Source organism: Chiloscyllium plagiosum, chromosome 3, assembly GCF_004010195.1.
Source record: "Chiloscyllium plagiosum isolate BGI_BamShark_2017 chromosome 3, ASM401019v2, whole genome shotgun sequence".
Classification (NCBI taxonomy): Eukaryota; Metazoa; Chordata; class Chondrichthyes; order Orectolobiformes; family Hemiscylliidae; genus Chiloscyllium; species Chiloscyllium plagiosum.
In genome coordinates this window covers 1,802,368-1,825,992 of record NC_057712.1, presented here as the reverse complement: position 1 = coordinate 1,825,992, position 23,625 = coordinate 1,802,368, and the positions used below count along the sequence as shown (strand labels likewise).

The following is a 23,625-nucleotide window of genomic DNA, read 5'->3' as shown; positions in this document are numbered from 1 at the left end:
GTCTGTACCTGTGTGTGTTCAAAGCAAAGGTGATCAGCAATTTGGAATTAAACAATTTTGTTCTTCAAAAACCAGGAACAACTATCAAACCTTGCCAGGTCAAAGGAGCAAGATGAACAAAAGAATAAACTCTCAACAGTGTACCTTCTAAGAACATATGTCCTATTCAATGAATCTCTTAAAGCACAGTAGATTTAATTTAATTAGTATAATTTCCTGAAATGTAACCTTCATTTTAATAACTTCAAAAAGCAATTTGCAATACAGTTGTACAAGGTCAATGTGACAGCTGAACTGAAACTAAACCTTCTGTAAAGGGTTTAAATTAAATTTTTATAATAGAACTAGTGTAATACCATCCCCAAAAGGATTCTATCAGATATTATAATTAATGACTTAGAACTTAAACTGTGCCTTTCATGGTCATCAATATTAGTGAAGTATTAATGGAATTTAAAATAGTTTATGAAATATGTTACATGAAGAGGGGCAGATTATTGTAATCTTCCTAAATTACCCAACATTTGTAATTGTTCTACTTCAGTCAGAGAATTATAGCCAACAACCAGTCAGAAAATTACAATAAAAATAATGTTTAACACAGCTTGGGTTCTTGTCAAATCTATTTCAAATCTTTAATAAAGGCAGAATATAAATAATGATTGTTCAACATCTGCCAATGTCATCAGTTAAGACTGGAAATTTCCTCTTTAAATTAGCTCACTGTGAAACCTCACGTTTCTATTGCATGATTGTTATCCTCCCAATTTACAAAACAAAGTGAATTGGCATTATTTAATTCTTCAGAAATTGCTTTTGAGTTAGAAATGGGTTCACCTAAAGATAAAGCACGCTGATATTAAGTGAAAATCTAACATTTTTAATAACTGGTTTTGCATATAATAACAATTAAGAATATTTTAGATCATCTCTGCTGTATAATCTACTTTCATATTTCTCTCATTTGATAAGGTTGCTTATTTTTAAAAGGAAATCCATGAGATCTAAGGAGAGAGCTAAGAAGAGCCAGGAGGAGACAGGAGAAGTTGTTGGCAGATAGGATCAGGGAAAACCCCAAGGCTTTCTATAGGTATATCAGGAATAAAAGAATGAATAGAGTAAGGTGAGGGGCAATCAAGTATAGTAGTGGGATGTTGTGCGTGGAGTCCAAGATGATCGGAGAAGCACTAAATGAATATTTTTCATCAGTATTCACACTGGAAAAAGACAACGTTGTCAAGGAGAACACTGAGAAACAGGCTACTAGACTCGATGGGATTGAGGTTCACAAGGAGGAGGTGTTAGCAATTCTGGAAAGTGTGAAAATAGAAAAGTCCCCTGGGCCAGATGGGATTTATTCCAGGATTCTCTGGGAAGCCAGGGAGGAGATTGCAAAGCCTTTGGCTTTGATCTTTATGCCATCATTGTCTACAGGAATAGTGCCAGAAGACTGGAGGATAGCAAATGTTGTCCCCTTGTTCAAGAAGGGGAGTAAAGACAACCCTGGAAATTATAGACCCTTACTTCGGTTTTGGGTAAAGTTTTGGAAAAGGTTAAAAGAGATAGGATTAATAATCATCTAGAAAGAATAAGTTGATTAGGGATAGTCAACACAGGTTTGTGAAGGGTAGATCGTGCCTCACAAACCTTATTGAGTTCTTTGAGAAGGTGACCAAACAGGTGAATGAGGATAAACCAGTTGATGTGGTGTATATGGATTTCAGTAAGGCGTTTGATAAGGTTTCCCACGGTAGGCTACTGCACAAACTACAGAGGCATGGGATTGACTGCTTGGATTGGAAGTTGGCTAGCTGAAAGAAGACAGAGGTGGTTGAAGGGAAATGTTCATCCTGGAGTCCAGTTACTGGTGGCATACCACAAGGATCTGTTTTGGGGCCACTGCTGTTGGTCATTTTTGTAAATGACCTGTATGAGGGCATAGAAGGATAGGTTAGGAAATTAGTGTCAAATCGCAGATGACACTAAGGTCAGTGGATAGTGCTGAAGGATGTTGCAGGTTACAGATGGAATAGATAAGCTGCACAGCTGGGCTGAGAGGTGGCAAATGGAGTTTAATGCCAAAACGTATGAGGTGATTCACTATCGAAGAAGTAACAGGAATAAAAAGTACTGGGCTAATGGTAAAATTCTCGGTAGTGTGGATGTGCAGAGAGATCTCTGTGTCCATGAACATAAATCCCTGAAAGTTGCTACACAGGTCGAGAAGGTCATTAGAAGGTATACGGTGTGTTAGCTTTTATTGGTACAGGGATTGAGTTTCGGAGCTATGAGGTCATGTTGCACCTGTACAAAACTCTGGTGCAGCTGCACTTGGAGTATTGTGTACAGTTCTGGTCGCTGCATTATAGGAAGGATGTGCAAGCCTTGAAAAGGGTTCAGAGGAGATTTACCAGGACTTTGCCTGGTATGGAGGGAAGGTGTTACGAGGAAAGGCTTGAGGCTGTTTTCGTGAGAGAGAAGAAGGTTGAGGGGTGACTTAATTGAGACATATAAGATAATCAGAGGGTTAGATTGGGTGGACAGTGAGAGCCTTTTTCCTCAGATGGTGATGGCTAGCACAAGGGGTCATAGCTTTAAACTGAGGGGTGATTGATTTAGGACAGATGTCAGAGGTAGGTTCTTTACTCAGAGAGTAGTTGGAGCATGGCACGCTCTGTCTGCAACAGTAGTAGATTCGCCAACTTTAAGGGCATTTAAATGGTCTTTGGATAAATATATGGATGAGAATGGAATAGTGTAGGATAGATGGGGTCAGATTGGTTTCACAGGTCGGCACAACATCGAGGGCCGAAAGAACATTACAGCCCAGGATAGGCCTATGTTAATCACACAACAAATAGAGGATGTACGAAGCAACTGCAAAGTAATATTAACAATGAGATTATGGCTTGGTACTTAACCTTCATAACTGTTGGATAGAAATGTCAGTTAATGTTGCAATTATTGGAGAAATGTATCCACATATTTTAAAGCATATTCATTAAAATAGCACACACAGATTGTGACAAGGACTTTAAATATTTGGAAAATAAAATAAGTAGCATTTTCTGCCCAAATGCCTTTCTCAAGTTAATATGACATCCCTACTTGTGTCCACTGCTTTCTCTCAAGAAGTCCATTGTGTGTGTGTTAAGGGGAGTGTCCTGATATCAGTTTGCATATTGCTAAATAAACATTTCACCCTGGCTGTACACTTAAAAACATTACAAGTGTATCTCTACCATATCTTTAACTATCTTGTATACTTTAAATCAACTCAGGTGTCTGCTCTCACAGATGAAAATCCCAAATTTACCTGGGTATTGTATTCAAGACGTAGCGGATGACCATCTTCCCTGAATTGCATACCGCTGTTTTGACTGTGTAGCTTAACACCATTTCAGTTTTATTGCTTGTTGCTGAACCCTGGTTTAAGTATGGTTAACGTTGAGGCTAACAAGATTCTTTCTCCTTCATCCTTAGCTATTTAAACAACATTCACAGCATTCACCTGCCACCTGAAAGTATTTCATCTGAACAACAGCTTACCCACCTCAATTTGTTGCTGCAACCTGCAAATTTGACTAATTTACAGTGGGGGTCTGAATCCATGCCAGGTAACGAAAGAATACTGTATATCACTTCAAACTCCCAACGTGTTAGGCCAATAGTTAATGGCAGTTTATTTGTGTCCATACCCCAAGCAAGTTGTTGGAGGATTAAAGTCAAAGGAGAAAATGGGAGAAATACACAGCAGGAGTTCACTCGAGAGATGATTCTATTTTAAGGCAGCAGCTCACCACCAGATTCTCGAGGGTAATCAGAACTGGACAAGAAATGCTGATCCTGTCAGAAAGGCTCACATCTTAAATGAATGCAAAGACTCTTGAGTGTAGAAACTATATCCTCCATGCGGGCAGTCATCAGCCATCACTGGATACAATGTTAGCAGTACAACTCTGCAGAAATCCGGCTCCATTCCAAAAATGACCTGACGTCAATGCTCATATTGTGAGCTTGGTATGCTTAAGGCAGCATAGAGCAGTTTTTAAATGTACTGTTTCAGGTGATGGTAAGGTGGAGTAGTAATAATGATGGCAAGTTAAGCCTAACTATTTATATCCTCTTGTTTCAAAATATACTTCTGTTGCTCAAGATAGATGCCCAAATGATGAACATGATAGCATGTTGAATATATTTGAATTAAATTTCTTCTGCTTGAATATATTTTATCTGTGGTGCACAACTATTTTGGCACTGAACTGCAAACTGAAAGAGTGATACCCTGAAGATGCAGAGCAGACCTACTCACAGTGCACTTCAAATTCCCTGTGGTCCCATTAAAACAATGCATCACAACGTTTGTGAAGTTCATTCCTGCAGCCAGTAAAATGGAGCAAGTCATTACATGTGCTTCTGTATAAATGCATATTTGAGTTTCTCAAGCGATGACAATCTGATGATAACCTGAATTTGTACAAAATTTCTGAATACTTAATCGAAGAGCCCAATGTCTTGGAGACTAACTTCCTGATCTATAATAAGTCCATATCCATTTTCTGTTTCAGAATAAATGACATTGCGACCTTTTAAATGATCTTATACACACAGTTTATTAGGTTAAGCAAAGGGAACATAATGATCCAGAAGTTTTATTTTCTGGAAGTAACCGGAATTGTGAAGCCATCAGGGGTACATTTTACACTCTGCAATGTACTTCTGAGACTTTTTGATTATTCAGCATTACCCGTAAAACTGCACCTAAACAGGCTGTACTGTAACAGCATTGATATTGAAACAGCAATCTGCATTTGCTGGGTAAAATTTGCTAAAGTTTGGTGAAGGTGGTTTTGGAGAAAATTGAAGCAGCTGGGAAAGAAATTCCAGCCTTGGGCGACTGACTGTGTGGATTTTGCACATTCTTCCCGTGCCTGCGTGGGTTTCCTCCGGGTGCTCCGTTTTCCTCCCACAATCCAAACATGTGCAGGTCAGGTGAGTTGGCTATGCTAAATTGCCTATAGATTAGGTGCATTAGTCAGAGGGAAATGGGTCTGGGTGGGTTACTCTTCGGAGGGTCAGTATGAACTTGTTGGGCCGAAGGGCCTGTTTCCACACTGTAGGGAATCTAATCTAACCTAAATACTTTGGAGCTGTACTTTCATTAACTGGTTAAATCCTGAACAAAGCTGCTGGGAAGTGTAGGCTTCTTTAAAAGTTAAGTCTTCATCCCGTATACCATGCACATCCAACATTGCGAAGTACTGTATTCAGAATACTTCAAACTGTTGACCACAGAATCCCAATGTGTTGCTCCACTTAAATTTCATTCTAATTTTGGAAAATCACAATTCTCATGGTTTTAATGTTTAAATGGCACTAACAACAATGCAACCAATCTTACAAAAGTTAAACAACAATTTATTTTAGACGTCAAACTACAAATTGATTGTGCACTTTAGAAACAAGTGCTGAAGTCAGGAAATAGTCATTGTCCTCAATTTCTCACCTTCCCAAACTGCATTAACATATGCAATCATGACATAACTCATGAAATGTTGTTTGAACCTCTTAAAAGATACATGATTACTGCAGATACTTCTTGTTTGGACAGATTTCTGCCAGAAAGATCAACAAAATTGCATAAACTGAAACCCAAAGTTAGAAGAATCACCATCAATTGCATACACTACAAATGAAAATCGCAATGTTAATAACACTTTCTAGGACTGTTGCAATAAAAAAAATCTTTTTTGGTTCTTTCATTTACATTGTAATATGTGAAAAACCATAATGCTGGCTGAATTGTAATTTTAAGACTACAATGAATAGATTTATTTTAGGTAAGGATATCAAGGATTAAAAGTGGGGAGGGAGAGATCAGCCTTGTAATTGAACAGCAGACCATGAGAGGATGAATGACCACCCCTTGTGTATAGATTTGTTCTCTTGTGTTGTCCTATTTTAAAGCATTAACATGACCATGTCTAAAAACATGTCGAGAATGATAGTAGAGCTCGCTTTTTATCACTCAGGTTTTTATTGCATTAAGGAAGAACATGCAGTTCTAAATGACCAGTAATCATGACCAAATAGTCCCTCACAGAGTGAATATCTGCTGCAAACCTGAATTACCACTTTGGAAAACAATAAATAAAGATGACTCCTTGGAGTACACAGAATATTCCTGCAATCTGTCACTCTGCCTAGCATCAATTTCAAGCTTTAACTTGTTTACAAATAAAAGCTATACCAGTATTTACAGCTAAACCTCATCTAAAAGCTTCATTACTCACACTATGTGGGCCAAATCAAGAGGCTTCTCTGGCATCTCAGGGTATATAGGATGAGGTGGTTCCCGACTTGGAACACATCCAAGGGACTTACTAATTGCATGTCCCAACTTCTTTGCCGGTGATTTCTGTGAAGAAAAATTACAAAGTTAATGAATAAAAATATGGAACTCAAGGTAGTAGAACCTAAGCTCAGCTAAAAGAGAGAATGGAAGTTAAACAAAAGGTAGGCAACAGGAAAATTGAAGATTCCTTCCTTCCTAGCCAGGAAGGAAAATTTTATTTCACTTCAGAAATTTGCAAGCTACTCGTTCAAAGCTGAATGAAACATTAACCTACTGAATTCCAGAGGCAAGGGGAAAACAACTGCCCTTGACATCAAGGCTGCATTCAACCAAGTGTGGCATCAAGGAGCCCTGGCAAAACTGGAATCAATGGGTATCAGGGGGCAAACTCTCTACTGGTTAGAGTTATATCTGGCACATAGGAAGATGGTTGTGGTTGTTGGAGGGTCAGTCATCTCAGCTCCAGGACATCTCTGCAGGAGTTCCTCAGGGTGGTGTTCCAGGCCCAAACATCTTCATCATCATAAAGATCAGAAGTGGGGATTTTCATCATACTTGTATAATGTTCAGCACCATTCTAGACTTCTCAGTTAGCGAAGCAGTCCATACTCCAATATCGCAATATCCAGGCTTGGGCTGTGTAGCGATTGGAAACAGGTGCATCTCTTTGGCCCAGGCTAACAACCCCATTCAAAGATTTCTTAGTCAATCAGGAAGCCCTGCCTGGTCAATGTAAACAATGGATGTCTTTTTTAAGCTATATTGGGTGTGTGTTCTATGCACTGTATCTGATTGACTGCACTGTCTTGCCTGTGTTTGTTAGTTATCTTTGTGATAAATGGAAGTGAGATTTGAGATTTGTCCTCATCTCCTTGAGAACTGGTTGAATGGTGGGGTTTGGGGTTTGGCTTTGCTGCCCTTTCCCCTGTGTATAGTGGGGTTTTTGTGAACTGCTGCTTTCTGTTTATTGTTAACTGTATTTTGTACTGTTCAATAAAATTTTAAAAAAGAAAAAATATAATAGGGGGTTTAGAATTTCATCAGTTCAGGGACTGAGTCTGAGCTGGCTGGCCACAGCCAGTGTACTCTGCCCAAGTAAATAAAGAGGGACTTGGTGACAGGATACCAGCCTCTGTGCAGTTAGTTCAGGCTGAGAAATAACAGATGCCAGACAATTACTATATCAAACTAGAGACAATCAAACCATTGTCCTTGACATTCAATGGTGTTACCATCACTGAATCTTCTACTACCATCTTGGGGTTACCAATGACCAGAAATGAAATTGGACTGGGCAAGTCATATATATGTTCTAGCTACAAGAGCAGGTCAGTGGCAAGGAGCTCTACTGTGAGGGACTCACCTCCTGACTCCTCAAAATCTCCTCCACAATCTACAAGGCACAAGCCAGGAGTGTGATGGAACACCAGGAGAAAATGAGAACTGCAGATGCTGGAGATCAGAGCTGAAAGATGTGTTGCTGGAAAAGCGCAGCAGGTCAGGCAGCATCAAAGGAACAGGAGAATCGACGTTTCGGGCATAAGCCTTTTTTTTCCTGTGATGGAATACTCCCAACTTGCCAGGATGGGTGCAGCTCCACCAACACTCAGGAAACTTGACACCATGCAGGACAAAACCACCCACTTAACTGGCACATATCCACTCCGCCCCCCACCGATGCTCAGTAGCAGCAGTGTATACCCTTTACAACATGCACTGCACTAATTCATCCTTCCTCAGAGCACCTTTAAAGCCTACAATCAGTCCCTCCTGAAGAACAATGACAGTAAACACATGGGAACACTACCACCATCTGCAATAAGGACAGACTAAGCAGGAAACTTGTAACAAAAACAAAGTTTTTGGAGAACCTCAGCAGCTCTGGCAGTATCTGTGGATAGAAAGCAGAGCTAACGTTTTGAGCCCAGTGACATTTCCTCAGAACACAAGGTGGGTCACTGGACCTGATGCATTGCCATCCTTTCTCTCCACAGATGCTGCCAGACCTGTTGTGTTTCCAACAATTTCTAATTTTTTCTGCAACAATTGCTTCTTTTTCAGCATCGCTTCTTCTACTGGCACAGCCTTCCCAACCTGAGACAAGCAACTTAATATCAGCAGAAATACTCTCACAAGAAGTCTACAACAAGTGTGGAAACCAGTTAGATCCCAACCAATAGTCAGTTGTTCAATTGGAAATTTAGCCTCATGGGTTTCTAGTGAGGAATCCATGGGTTTAGCAGATAGCACCCTTGTCTCTGCTAAGTGGCAGAAGATGCCAACACATAATTTGATACTGAGCACAATACTGAGCAAGTACAGACCTGTTAGAGGGAGCATCTTTCAGATAACATGTTACTCTGAGGCCTGAACCCATGGTACTATTCAAAGGGAGTTCTCCAGGTGGTCAAACCAATATTTATCTTTCAGCCACACTGTAATATAGAAAAGGTAGTGGTTCACTGCTGACTGCATTTACTGCATTAAAACTAATTAGAGTGTTTGTTTACATAACAGCAAACACTACTTTAAAACTAACTTACTGCCTGTAAACTACTTTTGTTTCATCTTGAGAACTCTAGGTGTAACTTAAATATATCTTAGTCATCAAGTGTTGGTATTTTGTATTGCTTTTGGTGGTTTACCTTTATGTTACAGAATATTTGGATAATGTTCTCTAAAACTAATGTCATTTCACTTGAATCACTGGCATCATTTCACAAGTTGGTCAGTTTTCAGGAAACAGTCAATCTCTGCAGAGATTTGTGACAAATTCGCTGTCGTAAAGTGAAGACAATGAATTATACTGAGAGTCAGTCAAACACAAAGTCTTAATGATTTCCTTTGATGTTTGATTTGTAAGTTTGGTAATTGTTTCCTGATTAAGAGCGAGTGATGTTAGTAAATGGCAACAGTACTCTGAAGCTTCCTATTGCTTTTCCATTAAGATCCATTTAGCTCATCAATTTCAAGGATATTCTGGGAAGAATTCCAGTTCACAGAGATAAGTCAATTCATCGATCAATGCCTGTGAATTAATGAGCCAGATCAATCAACATTGTCATAAAATACCATAGACCAGCTTGACTCATTAAATTTGCCATTTTGGAATAATCAAGTTCCGATATTTTGCTGCCAATTATATCACCAGAGAGATCCTCCTTATTCTGTCCTTACAGATTCCACTATAACTCTCAATCTTCATTGCTTTTTAAAGATTCAACCTGTATTTGTTTTCCCTCTTGCTAAACATCCTCCAGTGATTCCACAGCACCTTCATGTTTGCTCCTCTGTTCTCCGCCGAAGTTCTTCCTCCCATTCTTCCCTGCTGGATTTTATTTACATGTGCACCCCTTCCATTTTTGTTTCAGTTTGCCTTTGTTTCAGGCAGCTGAAATTTTATGGATTTACTTCAAACTATTTTCCTCCCTCTCTGAGCTGAACTTCTGAATGATTAACTGTTTTTGTTCAACTGAATAAGTGTTTCCAAGATGTAAATTGTTTTTGGGTGATCATTATTTGCTGCTTATATTACACTTCAAATTCTTCTTTGCAATGGATCTTATAATCTCATTTCCCCTTTTGCAAAGTATCTGGATCAGTAGAAACTGTGTCTTGATCAAGGATCTTCAGACAATGGAGCTCTCTCAGTGTCAAAATTAGTTAGCTAAACTCCTATTCCAATAGATCTGTCTTCAGTTGGGTCTAATGTATTGCTGGTAAGCAATCTTTGATACCTCTCTGCCTCAGGTCTATGGATTAGTGTTTAATTATTAAATTAGATAAAAGAATCCTGCTGGAACACAGCAATTGTATCCAACCGGAAGACTGATTATCCTGGTTAAGAGTCTGGAAGAAAGATTATACAATTTCCATCTCTGACTTTGCATAGAATGTTTCATTTAAAATTTCCCCTTATACTTCTTATATACATTTATACTTATATTAATATCCATCTGTGACTGCTTCATCATATCGTACTTAGCTATGTAAACCAGAAAATCCCATGTTTAACCCCCAAATCACATAGAAAAACAGCTTTTGAGGATAAGAATTTCTGACTCATTTTCACTTTTGGAAGACAACTGTTCATTCACGCTTCCTCCAGGGATACATCCTGCCTATTACCACTCCATCCAGAACTCATCATTTACTCTTTCCTGTATTCCACTCTATCACAGATCTTCCTTTTTGGATCTTTTTTCCAATCTCCTTCCTTACACTTATTTGAAAATTTCTAATAACTCATTTCTTGATGGATGGTCATCAGCTTGAGGTATTGCCCTGTTCTTCTCCCCACAGATACAACCTGACTATTACCAGCATTTTCCCCTAATATAAAATATTACCTACAGTCAAAAAGTCTGAGAAAAAAATCTCATTATGTGCCCCAAAGCTGCAGTAATAGTCTCTCAGCCTCTCTCAATACAGGGCATTGATGCTGTGCAAGTACCCCACCCTCTCCAAGATCATCTCAGTAGAGCAGATCAACTCTAGTGAGAGGTCGTCAGACCCCAGGAGATGTTCCACTTGCCAAAGTTATAGCAACGCTGCTGCCTGAAAGGAAAACCTCAGCTTTAATCTGGAACTATCCCAATAATACAGTAAAGCAGGAGACTGAAGGGAGGGAGAACTTGATTAGATTATTATTGTTAGGGAAGCGGTACTGAACAAACTGAAGGAATTACGGGTTGATAAATGTCCAGGTTCCAATAAACGCCATCCTAAGGTCTGAACAGAGATGGCCAATGAGGTAGTAGATACATTGATGTTAATTGGCTGAAATTTATTAAATTCAGGAAAGGTTCTATCAGACTGAAAAGTAGTAAAAATAGTCCTTTATCCAAGACAGGAGGGAGACAGAAAACAATTGACTACAGGCCAGTTAGCTTAATGCCTGATTCAAATGCCTTCCCCAAGGTAATCAGCAAGGAGGTTAGAACTGGGTACTCGGAAAATCTTGAGGTAATTGAGAAGCGTCAACATGACTTTGTAAAAGGGAAATTGTATTGAACCAGTACATTGGAATTCTTAAGGAGTAAGATGTACTGTGGATAAACAGGAGCACTTTGCAGTTTGCACTTGGATTTCCAAATTCCAAAAACATTCCACATAAAAGGTTATTGCACAGAGTAGAGGCTCAAAGTGCAGGGGTAGGGTATTGGCATGGATAGAACATTGGTTTATAGGCAGAAAATAGAGCATGATGGATACATTAAAGTGTCTTTTTCCAAATTGGCAGGATGTGGGGAATAGGCTCCTACAGGCGTCTGTGCAGGCCCCTCAGCATTTGACAATTGATATCTATCACTGACTTAGTGGGTCAAAAGCATAGCCACAAAATATTCAGATGAGGTAACGATAGGTGGGATAATATGCAGATTTATTTTGATAGGTTGAGTGAGTGGGCAAGAGTCTGGCAGATGGAGTATAATGTGGGAAAATATGAAGTTGTTCACTTTGGCAGGTAATATTTTTTAAAAAGCAGAGATATCCCTACTATTGTATTCTATACCTATGCCAATGAAGGAGAGCATTCCATAAGCCTTCTTTACAACCTTATCTACTTGTACCGCTATCTTGAGCGGCCTGTGCACTTGTACACAGATCTCTTGCTACATCTACCCACTCGTATATTCCCACTTATTGTGTATTCCCTCTTATTATTTGACCTCCCTAAATGTATTACCTCACACTTCAAGTTGAAATCCGTCTGCCACTTGCCTGCCCACTTCACCAATCCACCTATATTATTTTGGAGCTTACGCTGCACTATCCTCTACACCCCCAATGTTTGTGCCATCTGCAGATTTCCCAGCTGTGCCCCCCAAGTTGAAATCCAAATCATTAACATATAAAGTAACCAGCATAGGTCTCAACATCGAGCCTTGCAGAAGACCACTTGGAACAGCTTTCTATTTGCAAGGACGGCCACTGATCATTACCCTGTGCTTCCTGTTACTAAGCCAACTTTGGATCAAATTCACCACATTACCCTGCATCCTACAGGGTTTCACTTTTGTTTGACCAGTCTGCCATGTGGGACCTGTCACATGCCTTATTAAAATTCATGTAGACAATATCCACTGCACTACTTTCTCGATCCTCCCCCGTCACTTCCTTCAAGACTTCAATCAAATCTATAAGGCATGATCTTGCCTTAACAAAGACATGTTGACTATCCCATGCCCTTCTAAGTGACAGATTATCCAATTTCTCAGGATTGACTCTCTCAATTTGCCCACCGCTGAAGATAAACTAACTGGCCTATGATTAAAAATCACACAACACCAGGTTGTAGTCTAACAGGTTTAATTGGAAGCAGTAGCTTTCGGAGCGACGCTCCTTCATCAGGTGGTAGTGGAGGGCTCGATCCTAACACACAGAATTTATAGCAAAAATTTACAGTGTGATGTAGCTGAAATTATACATTGAAAAATTGATTGTCTGTTAAGCCTTTCATCTGTTAGAATACCATGATACCCTCCACTACCACCTGATGAAGGAGCGTCGCTCCGAAAGCTAGTGCTTCCAATTAAACCTGTTTGACTATAACCTGGTGTTGTGTGAATTTTAACTTTGCACACCCCAGTCCAACACTGGCATCTCCAAATCAGGCCTATGATTGTTTGGCATTTCTAGTGTACCTTTTTTAAACAACGGAACCACATTTGCATTCCTTCAATCCTCTGACACCTCATCTATGTCTAAGCAAACCTCTCTGAGAAAAAATGTTTGCTCACCCCTGTCTTAAATGGGCGACCTCCATTGTTTAACTATGATCCTAGTTGCAGATCTTCCCACAAGAGGGGACATCTTTTTAGAACCCTTACTGTGTGGAAACAGGCCATTCTGCCCAACAAGTCCACACCAGCCCTCCAAAGAGTAGCCCACCCAAACCCACTCCCCTATCGCTCTGCATTCATCCTGATTAATGCACCTAACCTATACATCCTTGAACACTATGGGCAATTTAGAATGGCCAATTCAACCAAACGTGCACATCTTGCAATTGAGGGAGGAAACCGGAACATTCGGAGGAAACCCACGCCGACGTAGGGAGGACATGCAAACTCCACACAGACAGTCACCCAAGGCTGGAATCGAACCTGGGTCCCTGGCACTGTGAGGCAGCAGTGCTAACCACTGAGCCATCATGCTGCCCTAATTCTTTCCACATCCACCCAGTCAAGTCCTCACAGGATCGTATATGTTTCAATTCAGTCATCTCTGACTCTTCTGAACTCCAGATGATACAGACCTAGCCTTTCCTCATAAGGCGAGGTGCTAACTCCAGGTATTAATCTCACAAACTTTCTCTGAACTGCTTCCAACACGTTAATATCCTCCTGCAAGTATGCTGACTAGTTTTATACAGTACTGCAGTCTCATCATTGTCCTGTATATTTTTATTCACTCATGGGACATGGATGTTGCTGGCTGGCATTTATTGCCTTTGAACTGAGCGGCTTGCTAGGCCATTTCAGAGGGCAGTCTGAGAGGCAACCACACTGCTGTGGGTGTGGAGTCATATGTTGGCCTAATCAAGTGAGGATGGCAGATTTCCTTCCCTGAAGAACATTAGTGAACAAGATGGGTTTTTCCAACAATTGACAATGCATTCATGGTCATCAGTAAATTCTTAATTCCAGACATTTATTGAATTCAAATTCCATCAACTGCCATAGTGGGATTCAAACCCTGATCCCCAGAACATTACCAAGGTCTCTGGATTAATAGTCTCGCGATAATACCACTAGGCTATCACCTCCCAACAGCAGCATAACCTCCCTGCTCTTGCATTCAATTCCCCTCACTCTGAAGCAGAACATTGTTTTAGCTTTCCAGATTATTTGCAGACTAACCTTTTGTATTTCATGCATTGGGATAACCAAACCTCTCAGCATCTCAGAGCTCTGCAAACACACACCATTTAGAGGATATGTGTCCTTTTATTCTTTCTGCCAAAATAGACAATTTAATGTTTTCCCATATCATATCAATTTGTCAAATTCACATAACTTATCTATATCTCCTTGTCAACTCATTATATTCTCTTCACAACTCACCTTCCTACCTATCTTTGTGTCATCAGCAAATTCAGCTACCATACCTTTGGTCCTTTCAGCCAAATAATTTATAAACATTTTAAAGATTCAAATCTCCAGCTCTGGCCCCTGTGTTACAGCACCTATGACATCTTACCAATCTGAAAAAGACCCATTTATTCCTACTCTCTACTCTCTGTTGGCCAGCCAATCTTCTATCCAATATGTTATCCCACACATGGCGAGCTATCATTTTATGTAATAATCTTTGGTATGACACCTTTAATGATTGCTATTGTGTAGTCTTAGATGAATTTGATCTTTACCAGTTGTTACAACATGGGTAAACTCTCCTGCTTATTTTAACCGACAAACACAGATAAGATTTATCCCATGTAGTAATCTGTGAAAATTCGAGAGGTCAAGAACTATTTAAAGTAAAAATGAACAACTTTATTTCGTAAAGTATTAACAGAGAACAATTAACAGATCATTATTTACAAACTCCTTCTTCTAACCTATCTTTTACTTTTCCCTCTACAATACTGGTCCAATAAAAATCCCGATTAAGATTTACACAACAAAACTTCTTATCTCAAAACCAGGCAGCTTTTGGTTCTTCCCTATATTCCAGTCTTCTTTACATCTTTTTGGGGATTCTATTTGCCATTATTTTAAATAAATTGAGTGCTCGGCTTGCAAATATTAAATGTTTAAATCAAAACTAATTCGGACTTGTCCAAAGAGTCAGGATTTATGAATTACACCTGCTTCACAGGTTACTGATGGATAAAGGTACCTTTAAGAGAGCTACGTTTTGAGCAGTCTCTACATGCTGGCTTGGCAGTTCTCTTCTCAACTGTTCAATTTACCCCAGTCTTATATCCCCATAGAATCAGATTGTCTCATTGGCTTTTAAGATTGTCAATATACTAAATTCAAACTTGATTGGAATTTGGTATTTTTGGGGTATAATTTAAACTGATTGGCCGAATTCAAATTTGCTTTTGTCTCAGCCAGTACTATCTGTTCTGAGCCAAATGTTACATTGTAAATACTCCCAACACTCAGTGTGCTTGCCAAGTCCTTCACTCTCTTAAAGGTGCAGTACACTTCTAACCCTTCATAACACAGTAAGCATCACCCACCACCGTCCATCAGTTCCCATACCACAGACAATGTTTTACAGGAAGCAAGTTTGCTTAATGAATGAATAGGTTTGCTGATTCTTGACAAACCGTCTAAGCACACGAAAGACCAAGTTAAGGTGAACAGAACTGATCAGGAATCAATTAGTTACCATCTGAAAAGAAAGCCAGCTTGTCCGTTGAGGCACTATTCCTTATCACCCTTATTCATGACTTAGTTGTGGCAGAATTCTATTTACCATTATTTTTAAAATCAAATTAAGCACTGGGTTTACAAATATTAAATGTTTAAATTAAAACTGATTCTGGCTTGTCCATGAATTAAGGTTTTATGAATTACTTCAACACCAATTCAGCATCAGGAGGTTTGAAAATAAAATCCTCCTACCACAGAAATGCAGCTGCACGACATTCCAAATTTACGAATCTTTAGACAATGGTAAAACTAGAAAAATAATGAATTTCCCAGATCATCAGAGAATATTTCAATTTGTTGATCATGTGAAAGGAAAGATCACAGACAGGATGGAGGCAGCCAGTAACCAATGTCTAGCTGTCATTGTGAACCTATGTGAAATACACAGCCCCTGTACATTCCTGTTGACAATGACAAATAGATCCATCTTATTAGTACTGCAGGAAATACAACTTGATATCTCCACCTCCATTTTACTTTCTAACAGTTATCAGCATTTTAAAAATCCATGCACCTATGTTAATATTAATATTTCGATCAAGTGCTCATTTGAAAACAGATTTTGATGATGGGAATAGGAAATTTAATGTCTATTTACTTCAATCTTTAATAGCAAAAGCAAATTCAAATTGTTAGATATCCTATGACATGGGCACGGTGGCACAGTGGTTAGCACTGCTGCCTCACAGCGCCAGAGACCCGGGTTCAATTCCCGACTCAGGCGACTGACTGTGTGGAGTTTGCACGTTCTCCCCGTGTCTGCGTGGGTTTCCTCCGGGTGCTCCGGTTTCCTCCCACAGTCCAAAAATGTGCGGGTCAGGTGAATTGGCCATGCTAAATTGCCCGTAGTGTTAGGTTAAAGGGGTAAATGTAGGGGTATGGGTGGGTTGCGCTTCGGCGGGTCGGTGTGGACTTGTTGGGCCGAAGGGCCTGTTTCCACACTGTAAGTAATCTAATCTAATTAAACATATTAAGTCAGAAGATGCATTTTCACAATGAGTGCTCTTGCATTCTGCAGAGAAAGTTATTAGGAATAATACTCAGTTATACTATCTAAATAAGTCCAGTTCCATATGAGTTAAATTATAGTCTTTAAATTTTCACCAGTAGTCTGGATACCAACTTCCTCAGTGAAATAACTCCAGAGGTCAGTATCCCGTCACCAAGTCCCCCGTTATTTACATGTGCATAGTCCTTGACACTGATCCAGCTCCCTCAGAGCCAGCTCTCAGTAAACAGAACCCCTGACATTCCTGTTTATATCTGTCAGCCAGGACTTCCTATTGCACTGTATTAACAGCCCCAATCAGGGAATATGATGTCCACCTGGCTGACTCATTACAATTACGACACACAGCTTTGCATTATTCTGTGTAACAACAGAAATGAGACCACTTATTTCCAAACATTTGAAATAAACTTAGGAATTAGAGAACAAAGTGGTATAATGAGTGTTCCAGTTAGCGAGGAATACATGGCCTGAAATTTTAACAGTTTCAACTGAAGAGGCAGAACTGGATGCATGATAAACTCTCCACTCCTGCAGCCATCTTTAATACTGAGGTTTAATTATTATAAAACAAAGCAGACATTGTTGGCTTTATAAATCTGACTCACATCATCAGAGATATACCAGGAGAGACAGAGCACAAAATAGGAGTTATCATGAAGAGGGAAGTGGCAGCAGAGGACAGAAGAAAGCTTGATGACAGCAACAGCAGATTAAACTGAATAAGAGAATAGTCAACTGAGTAATTGTCATCTTAGCAAACATACGTAACAGTACAGAAAACCCAGCAAAAATAACAATTGTCTACCATCACCCAATAAGACCATATTTTTACTGAATGCCACCTCATTGACTCCCTGAACTCTTTTGCAATGATGAAGCAATCTCACCATTATTATCCAAGTCGGTTATCTGACCGCTCCCCCCCTCCCTAACCCTCTCTGGCAGTCTAGGCAAAAGTGAGGACTGCAAAAGTGGGAATCAGAGTCTAGATTAGAGTGGCGCTGGAAAAGCACAGCAGGTCAGGCAGCATCCGAGGAGCAGGAAAATCGATGTTTTGGGCAAAAGCCCTTAATCAGGAATGAGGCAGGGAGCCTCCGCAGTGGAGAGATAAATGGGATGGGAGTGGGGCTGGGGAGTAGGCAGCTAAGATTACAACAGGTGGATGGAGTGGGGATGAAGGTGATAGGTCGGAGAGAAGGGTAGAGCGGATAGGTGGGAAGGGAGATTGACAGGTAGGACAGGTCATGAGGATGGTGCTAAGCTGGAAGGTTGGAACTGGGGTAAGGTGGGGAGAGGGGAAATGAGGAAAATGGTGAAGTCCACCCTTACATTCTCTCCAGTTATGTTCAGCTTCTTCATTCAGGAATATTAATGTTCTGGGATTGCAGCCTAAAGCTCTGATTCTTCATCTCTCAGCGAAAAGAATGAAAGCAAAATATTGAGGATGCCAGAAATCAGAAATAAAAATAGTAAATGCTGGAGAAACTCAACAGCTCGGGCAGCTACTGAAGAGAGAAACAGAGCTAATGTTTCACGGTCATGAACCTGCAGCAGAATATATGGTCTAGAATTTCCAATAACCATCAGAACAAATCTGAGCCACTTTGATCTTATCCAAAGAGTAACCCACCCAGACACATTCCCCTACCCTATAGTTACCTCTGACTAATGCACCTAACCTATACATCCCTGAATACTATGGGCAATTTAGCATGGCCAATTCACATAACCTGCACATCTTTGGATTGTGGGAGGAAACTCATGCAGACACGGGGAGAACGTGCAAACTCCACACCGACAGTTGCCCAAGGCTGGAATCAAACCTGGGTGCCTGATGCTGTGAGACAACAGTGCTAACCACTGAGCCACCGTGCCACCCAATAGGAACATAGAAAATAGGGGCAGAAGTCAGCTATGTGTCTCCTTGAGCCTGCTCAATATGATCAGGGTTGATCACCCAACTCAGCATCCTGTTCCCATTTCCCAATCCCTCCAAATCCTTTGACCCCATTAGTCCTAAGAACAGCATATAATTCCTTCTTGAAAATATCCAATGTTTTGGGCTCAGCCACTTTCTATGGCAGAGCATTCCACAGGTTCCCCCACTTCCTGGGTGAAGACATCTCCTCATCCCAGCACTTCATTGAAATCTTTCTGAAAGTCCAAGTAAACTACATCACTGGCTCCCTCTCATCAACTTGACAAATTACATCCTTGAAAATGTTCCAATGGATCTGTTAAGCATGATTTATTTCCCTTTTTATTCATACTGACACTGTCCAATCCAGTCACTGTTTTCCAAGTGCTCTGCTATTACATCTTTTGTAATGCACTCCAGTATTTTCCTCATTACCAATATCAGGGTAACTAACCTATAATTCCCTGTTTACTCTCCAATTCCTTTTTTTAAAATATATTCTCCGTAGTAAACTGTCATGGTGCAGATAAAAGGCTGCAAAACACATTTCTTGGGGAAGGTTTGTGATGTTAAGTGAATGATGTATAAAATAGGAATTTAGGGCAGGAAATGAAAGAGTTTGAGAGGAGAATTATCACTAACTGGCGTCAAGTAAACGGTATGTATTCCTGCTGTCTCTCTCGGATTATGATTCCAGGCAGTTACTTCCAGGACTGTTACTGACCTCATCTACTCTGGAGATTAGGGCGGCACGGTGGTTAGCACTGCTGCCTCACAGTGCCAGAGACCCGGGTTCAATTCCTATCTCAGGCAACTGTCTGTGTGGAGTTTGCACATTCTCCCCGTGTCTGCGTGGGTTTCCTCCGGGTGCTCCAGTTTCCTCCCACAGTCCAAAGATGTGCAGGTCAGGTGAATTGGCCATGCTAAATTGCCCATAGTGTTAGGTGATGGGGTAAATGTAGGGGAATGGGTCTGGGTGGGTTGCTCATCGGAGGGTCGGTGTGAACTTGTTGGGCTGAAGGGCCTGTTTCCACACTGTAAGTAATCTAATCTCCCCTCATTTCATACTTCTGTTTCTACCACCTTCACAAAATGCACAAACGTAACTGCCCTGGCAGACCCATCATTTCACATTTTGTTTCTATCCCAATGAACTACTCTTCCTATTTTGACACTATTTGTCTCCCATGGTCGGTCTATACTCAATTACATTCATGATTGTTCCATAATTTCCAATTTTCTGGTCCGAGCCACCCGTTTTTCCTCAGGGATGTACAATCCCTTGACACAGCTATTCCCCATTAGAATGGCCTGAAGAAACTGCTTCTACCTTAACAAGGGGCTTGCTCAGTCTCCATCCACCACCATCACACTCTGCTGAAATTTCAACAAATTGGCCTTTCACTCATCACAGTTTCTCCAAGTTAAGGCCATGGGTAACACATTGGATCCCAGCTTTAACATCTCTTTGTAGGATATACAGAACATTCCTCCTTTCAGTTCTACACCTGAAACCATCCATGATGTTCTCTAATACATTGATGATACCTTTAGTGTTGCTTCCTACTCTCATCTGGAACTAGAAAAATTAATCAAATTTTCTTCCAAGTTCCCTCCTTCTCAGTGCATCAATATCCATTATAATCCCACCAACATCCACAGTTATCTTGACCACACCTCCTTGCAGCCTACTTTCTGCAAGGATTCCATACTATTCCCTGAGTTTCTCCATTTCCTCTGTTCTGATGATACCTTCAATCCTGACCTCCCAGGAGCCTGCCATTTCAATAAACCATTCTGTTCCCATGGTAACATCCTGTTCTGATTTTGCTGCAATGTTCAAACTAAGCACAACACAACCTCAAAGAAACCACACCTCATTTTCTGCTCAGGCACTTAATAAATTTGAAATATCAACATTGAATTCAATATTAACTTCAGAAACTGTCACATTGTATGGATATTACATTCTCTCCTCCAGCACCAGCCCCCTCCAGTTTTATCTTGTTTCTGTTTTTTCTCTTTGGTCTTCGTATTGGTAACCCATTCCCTTCCTTTGACAACATAATTTATATTCATTTTACATCTCCTTTTCTCTTTCTTCACCCTTTTAGCTTTTGCATTGGGATTTAGCCACTATGTAAACTATTTTAAACTATTTTCGATACCTTTCAGTTTTGAAGAAGTTATACCAGACTCAGAACATTGACATGGTTATTCTCTTCACAGATGCTGCCAGACCCGAGTTTTTCCAGCATTATCTATATTTGTTGTATTTCTAATCTGTTATGTCCTTTCTAACCATTTGTTAAATCCAGTTCACTACTGAACCCAATTTAAATAACCAACATTTTGCTTTCGTAATTGCCTGTCAGAAAACATATATGAAGAGATCTGGAAGTTCTTGCAAGTCACATCCACTGCATCTCCCATATCCAGTCTGTTACTTCTTAAACAAAACACCCAGGTTTGAAAAGCTTGGCCTGGAATTAGTTTATATTTCCCATGATCCACTCTGTATCTAAATAATTACATCTTTTTCTTTGAATTAAGTGAAGAAGGTGTTTAGCACACTTCCCTTTACTGTTCTGACCCTTGAGTATAGGAGTTGGGATGTCATGCTGAGGTTGTACAGGACAGTTTTGGAGAACTACATGCGGTTCTGGCAACTCTGTTGTAGGAAGAATATTATTAAATTGAAGAGGGTTCATAAAATATTTACCAGAGATGTCAGGAATGGAGGGTTTGTGTTACAAGGAGAGGCTGGATAGGCTAGGAGTTTCTTCTCTGGAGTGTAAGAGGTTGCAGAGTGACCTTATAGATGTTTATCAAATAATGGTGGGCATAGATATGGTGAATAGCAAGGACCTCTTCCCTAGGATGGGGGAGTTCAAAACTAGTGACATATTTTTAAGGTGAAAGGAGAAAGACAAAAAGCACACAGGGGGCAACTTTTGTTTTTAACACAGAGAGTGGTTCATATGTAGAGTGAACTGCCAGAGGAGGTGATGGATGCAAAATACAGGCAGGTGGGACTAGTTTAGTTTGGGAACATGGTTGGTGCAGACTAGATGGACTGAAGGGTCTGTTTCCATGCTCTATGATTCAATCACTATAATTAACATTTGCAACATTTTTCTAATCACAGATATTAAATTTACTGGCTTATAATTTCCTGGGTTAGTATTGTCTCCCTTTTTGAAAATGAGTGCTACATTGGCCATTCTCCAGTCCATTGACTTTTATCCATACAATAATCACCTGAAATATAACTTATATATCCTCCTTCATTTCTTACCTCACTTCCATTAGCACCTTTTGATATGGACCAGGGACTGCGCTTTCTTTCAGTTTAAGTAACTTTAATATGTTGCTATCATTCATTATCATTGCGTAAAGAGCTTGTGAGAAAGGCACTCAATCATGGAAGATTTTAATGTGCAAATAGACTTAAAGTCAGATTGACAGAAGTACCTCGACAAGGAGTTCATGGAATGCTTTTCAGATATTTTCTTAACACAGCATGTTCTGGGGCTGATCAGTGAGCAGCCTAGACGAAACCCAACATTTGACAACAAGATAGGATTAATGATCTGATATCAAAATTACCCCCAGGTTACAGTGACCATAATATGATTGAAGTTTCCATTCTGTTTGAAGGAGAAAGGATTGGGTCCAAGACAATTTTTAAAAAATTTAAATGAGGGGAATTATGAGGGCGCCTCAGGAAAGTTGGCTCAAGTGCAATGTCAAGTCAGTGCTAAGATAAATCAGAGGTGAAGTGGCAGTTATTTAAGGGATAATTCTATATGCGTGGAATAGGTACGCTCAAAAGAGTAAAAATAATTCCAAGCGATTAACCCACCATCCATAATTAATGTTAAAGACAGTAACAGACAAAAAAAACACAATTGTGCAAAGACAGGTGTTAGTACGGAAGATGAAATGGAATATAGAGAACAGCAAAGACTGACTGAAAAAAATCTGAGAGAGAAAAATTCAAGTATTAGAGAAATCTGATCAGAAATCTGAAAGCAGCTAGTCAGATTCTATAATATCTAGAAAGAGAGCAAATGAGGTAGCATTGGTCTGATGGGAAGTGTGACTGAAGATTCAATAATGGAAAATAAGGAGATGGCAGATGAATTAATGTATTTGGCATGGGTGTTAATTATAGAGGACACACATAACATCCCAGAAGCAACAATATATCAGGAAATGGGAAGGCAGGTGGAACTCAGGAAAATCATAATCTGAAGAGAAGCGGTATAGAGTAAATTGTTGGAGTTGCAATCTTACAAGTGCCTGGGTCCAGATGGAAGCCTTAAGGTCTCAAAAATGACTAACATGATAGCTATTCCTTTGGTTTTAATTTTCCAAACATCGCTTGATTCAGGGAATGATCCCATCAGACTGAATGTTAGGAAATGTAGCTCTGACATTCAAAAAAGGATGGAGATAAAATGTAGGTAACTACAGGTCAGTTAGCATACTATCTATCCTACTGAAGATGTGTAAAGTGATTATTAACTAAGTTACAGCAGGTCACTTGGATGATCATGCGCAGTCAAAATAGCTTTGTGAAAGGGAAATCATATTTGACCAATCTTTTGGAGTTTTTAGATTACATTAGATTAGATTACATTACATTACAGTGTGGAAACAGGCCCTTCAGCCCAACAAGTCCACACCGACCCGCCGAAGCGAAACCCACCCATACCCCTACATTTACCCCTTACCTAACACTACGGGCAATTTAGCATGGCCAATTCACCTGACCCTGCACATCTTTTGGATTGTGGGAGGAAACCGGAGCACCCGGAGGAAACCCACGCAGACACGGGGAGAACGTGCAAACTCCACACAGTCAGTCGCCTGAGGCGGGAATTGAACCCGGGTCTCAGGCGCTGTGAGGCAGCAGTGCTAACCACTGTGCCACCGTGAGGAA

At 40.1% G+C, this 23,625-nt stretch overlaps 1 protein-coding gene across 11 annotated transcripts in view; it reads right to left on the bottom strand.

Moving 5' to 3' along the window:
- dtnba (dystrobrevin, beta a) overlaps positions 1-23,625 on the bottom strand; it is a 373,718-nt gene that overhangs the window by 298,872 nt on the left and 51,221 nt on the right. For all 11 annotated transcript variants that reach the window (XM_043675957.1, XM_043675963.1, XM_043676010.1 and 8 more), the window contains one exon: positions 6,294-6,418. In XM_043675957.1, coding sequence (XP_043531892.1) covers positions 6,294-6,418 — 125 coding nt within the window. The remainder of the gene's footprint in view (positions 1-6,293; positions 6,419-23,625) is intronic.